This window comes from Aedes albopictus, chromosome 2, assembly GCF_035046485.1.
Source record: "Aedes albopictus strain Foshan chromosome 2, AalbF5, whole genome shotgun sequence".
Taxonomy (NCBI): Eukaryota; Metazoa; Arthropoda; class Insecta; order Diptera; family Culicidae; genus Aedes; species Aedes albopictus.
In genome coordinates, this window is record NC_085137.1 from 66,243,324 (window position 1) to 66,247,730 (window position 4,407).

A 4,407-nucleotide genomic window follows, 5' to 3' on the forward strand; every position below is an offset into this window, starting at 1 on the left:
TATATTATATGGTCATTTTTCACAAAATTTGTCACAACCCATTCTAAAAATTTCAGCGATCAAAGCTTGTGAAATTATCTTCTCAAAAGTATTTTTTAGGAAATTTTCCGCGAGTTCAGACATAGTTTTTCCGGCTTTTCATTATGAGTTTTCTCAACGGATGAAAATTTGGTAGAAAACTTTTTCCACTTCATATTTTTGAATTTCTAAGAAAATTTGCATTCATTTTCATTAAAAAAAACTTTGTTTCTGCGATGCATCGTTCTTGAGTTATGATTTTTCAAAGAAAACGCTTTTATGGCACATCTGGACATTTTTGAACAAAATTGGCCATAACTCAAAAACGAAAAAAAAGTGCATTCCAAAAATTTCAGCAGTTGGAGATTTTAAAATAACCATCTCAAAAATATTTTTTTTAATTGTCCACGAGTTCGGGCATAGTCAACTGTGGAAAATTTTGTGAGAAACTTTTTCCAGTTCATATTATTTTTTTTGATTCCTGAGAAAATTTGCTTTCACTTTCTAAGAAAAACTTTGTTTCTACGATGCTTCGTTCTTGAGTTATGTTTTTTTTTCAAAGTAAGTAGTGTCAGGGAAAAACAAAAAAATTCCACCTGAGTTTTCCGGGAAAATAGGTGAGCCTGAATTTTTCTTAATTTTTTTTGTTCATATTTCCATGAGCCCTGCCTGTGGAAAAACCTTTATGAAAATCTGAGACCCTTCGGCACAAACCCGTACGGTAATAAAAAAAACCCCTTATGCTATTGTGGAAATAAATCCACTAAATGCCAAATCCACAGTATTTTCTAGAATGACAAAAGGCACAAGCACACAAAATAAATATGTTAAATACGAACAATGACGGATTTCGCGCCAACTCGAACAAATGTTGGCAGCACCCTCTCAGATTACAACGAAACTTTCTTGGTGTGTAGACCTTGCCCAGATAAGCCACTTTGCATACTCATTTTTCTATTTTTTTTTTCTCGACTGACTTTTGAAAAGGGCTAAACTTTTTTTTTATGGATTTTTTAAAAATGTTTTTAATCAAAAAATGACTACTCCTACAAAAAAGTGTTGTATGGGTGATTATCACAAAATAAGTCAAATTTTAAGAAAAAATACTGAAAATAATCCAAAATGAGCCCTACACTGAAAAAAATCATTTCTAAAAATTCAAAGTTGATTTAAAAGAAACACCATTTTTGATTTTGATGAAATTTTGTCTCAAGACAGGTAATTATGTTCCCTACCAACCGTCCATACATCACAAGATGGGCACTTTTAAGGAAAAAAAGTGTTTTCTAACAAAAACTTTTTCTTGTTCGAATGATTTTTTTTCAGTGTATTTTGTTATCAACAATAAAACCAGTGAAGGCCATAACAATCCCAGAATCCAATGAAACTCAATTTTCTAGGAGATTTTGTGTTATTTATTCAATCATTTGGAAGGGTTTTCCTATACATAAAAAACTTCAAAATATTACAAATGTATTTTCTTAGGAAATGTAATGTTTGATCGCAATATGTATTGAAGTGCACTTTTAAATATACAATTATTTATAATTATGAATTTTTCAAATATATATATATGTGTCTTAAAGCCAATTTCAAACATGTTCTTTTCTATTTTTTTCCGATCATACTAAATATTTTTGGTTCATCTTCTGAATTAGAATACCTGTTTGCCTTTACTTTGTCGCCAGGAATAGGCAAAAAACTATGGAATTTCTGAGTGCCTGGTATTGTTTTGGCGTTATTATATATTTCTTCGAGATCTTCTGACATTTTAATGTACTGTTCAGTGGATACGTAACAGAAATTTAATTTAGTTATATTTTTATCTGTCTGTACAACTGCCCAGTTATATAACTCTCGTGGAGTTGTTATGGTATTACCATAATCTCGAGCAAGACTTGCTCTCTTTGCCATTCGCTTGAGAGTGCCACCAATAGCATCACATGGACCTTTACCGTGGGACGTTGCAAAAAAATGCCATTCTGCTCTTAATGCATGCTTTGACTGGAATCTACATAGACTAGCAAAGTTCTTCTTATTTTTGTATTGTGATGCTGCCCCATCAGACATAAAATAAATTTTAGAAAAGTTCGTTAATTGTTTCATAAAATCTATCATTTTTGAGATGAACAACTGGACCGCAACTGTATCGTGAGCCACTACTTCCGATATGATAATGAAGCTAACATTAACAAGTTTATTATCTTTCATATAGTAAATTTCAAATGGGTGTATTGTTGCTTGCGAGTTGTTCCAATGATATCCTTGAGCAGCGTTTTGAATTATGAATGAATAGTTTTCAGAGAATTCACAAATCGCAAGAATTTCATCATCCTTTAATGTATCTTTTTTATTTCTGAGAAATGATGATTGTTGTTTATGAATAAAGTCGTGTGTTATAAGTTTGTCAATTTTATCAACAAGATACGGAACAAATTCATCAACAGGTTTAATAATCGTTTCTAAATTACAGCGATCAGTATTCAACCACTGCTGAAATATAATCTCTTCTTTGTCATTTGATTCTAATATCAATGTAAGTTCCTCTTCAATGTGTTCATTACAAGCACACTTTTCACAAGCACGGAAAAAGCAATTATCTGTTCTGGTGGAAATATCGCAAAGCATTTTTTGTATTATTTCATCTTGTGACACAATTCTTATACTGTTGAACATTAAATTTACATTTTCATGAATAGTACATATGCATACATTATGTATACCAGTAGAATCAAGTAAAATACAATGCTTTGGTCGCAACTGTGTAAATACTGTGAAACCAATATTCACAGTTTTGTACATATCTACAAAAATCATATAAGCCTCTTTGAGCGACATCATCAAAAGTCGTTTTTGAACTTGTTGTTTTTTTCCATTTCGAACCTCAGAAACAAAATCATTTGTTCCTGGCATTGGCCTGCTGATATCATTATCATCAAAAAATTCTCTTACTATTTGTTTTGTATCGTCATCAATACCATGCCCCCTTCTTTTTTCGGTGGTACAAAGAATACCCTGTTCATAAACAAGATCCTTCACCTGCCTCGCCATATACATTGGTGCGTTAAACTCTCTTGTGATTTTATTTACCGACCAAGACTTAGGAAGTACAGGTAGTATTTTAATCTGTTCGCTTCTGTCAGTTGTAGGGTGATTGAACTTATCCTTTAACTGCATAATTATCTCGTCATACGCCTCCACTTTGCCAACATCCGTTGAATCTATTCCGAAGATATTTTTTCGAACTGCTTTCGTAATCTGCAATGATTTGTTTATGCGATATTCCATACTTCTCATGTTTCTAGATGAGATTGGCGATAAACTCAATGTTTCAGCAATGGTATTAAGCTTCTCAATATTATGGGGACCCTGTAGTTGATCTGTTGACGGAATTGACTCCAATGATGGAATAGATGGTACCATATCTGTAAGATAAAAGTTGAAGTTAACAATATAATAATGAATGCAGTGGAAAGTTAATGATAGTTATTTATGCAACGAGTTGCAAAAATGATTTTTTTTCGCACAAGTAGTACATTTATCCAACGAGGCTTGCCGGGTTGGATAAATACGAAGAATACTGAAAAATGTAGTTTTGCAACGAGCTGCAAAATGAGTTATATAAAAGAAGCTAACACGTTGAAGGCTTACTTACCCAGCTCATGTTCGATTTGTTGACCACTCGTTGACGGTTCTGGTTCTGGAACATCATGATGTTGCTGCCCACTAAATGATGGTTGCATAGTTTCGTTGTTTCCATCCGATCGGCGTTTTTTCGTATTCGGGCTTCTGTTGTGACTTATCAATCCACGACATGACTCACAAATACTCATCGATTCGTCGATTTCATGTGTATATCCCATGGAATGAATTTTATCTATCAATCTTAACCCTAAAAGGGATACCTTCATGGCCTCAGTTTCGTCACCTCACTGAGTGTGTTCCATCAAAGACGAGCTCTGAAAGGCGCCTGGGGTCCAATGGACCCCAGGTATCCCTTTTAGGGTTAATGACATGCCCCGTAGATTATGACGGTTGCACTTTGGATTGTTTATTTCTGCACTGCACTTGAATTTGTTGAATTTTGATTTATACGATTGATCCATTACTTTTCAGAACTGCCTTTAATAACCAAAGAGAAGTAACACGTTGAATGATACCGATTCATTTTCTTGTTTTGTTCATATTTGCTTTAGGTACAACTCTTGATTTGTTTTTTTTTTTTTCGATTAGGTAGTTCGAATCTAATAAATAGCCTTACCTAATATTAGGTAAGAACATGGAGTAGAAACGTTTGGGTAGAAATTACAGCAGCACGTATGAAATGCGTGTTCTAATTGTATATTGTTTCGTACTTCTAGAGTGCTGCTGCGTGAATATGGGTGCATT

At 33.4% G+C, this 4,407-nt stretch overlaps 1 protein-coding gene across 1 annotated transcript; it reads right to left on the reverse strand.

Annotated features, from left to right (window-relative positions):
• Positions 1-863: 863 nt before the first annotated feature.
• Positions 864-4,025, reverse strand: LOC134288943 (uncharacterized). Its single transcript, XM_062854874.1, has 2 exons — positions 3,674-4,025; positions 864-3,443 (listed from the first exon to the last, which is right to left on the reverse strand). The coding sequence occupies exons 1-2, from the start codon at positions 3,927-3,929 to the stop codon at positions 1,627-1,629; spliced, it is 2,073 nt and encodes a 690-aa protein (XP_062710858.1). The 5' UTR covers positions 3,930-4,025; the 3' UTR covers positions 864-1,626.
• Between the last annotated feature and the right edge of the window lie 382 nt (positions 4,026-4,407).

What these genes read in the sequence shown, in the direction of transcription:
- LOC134288943 (XM_062854874.1), bottom strand. Translation starts at nt 3,929, where the DNA reads ATGAAGGTATCCCTTTTAGGGTTAAGATTGATAGATAAAATTCATTCC. An exon ending in ACAAATCGAACATGAGCTGG is followed by an intron (nt 3,444 to 3,673) that starts GTAAGTAAGCCT and finishes TTTATCTTACAG; the next exon opens with ATATGGTACCATCTATTCCA.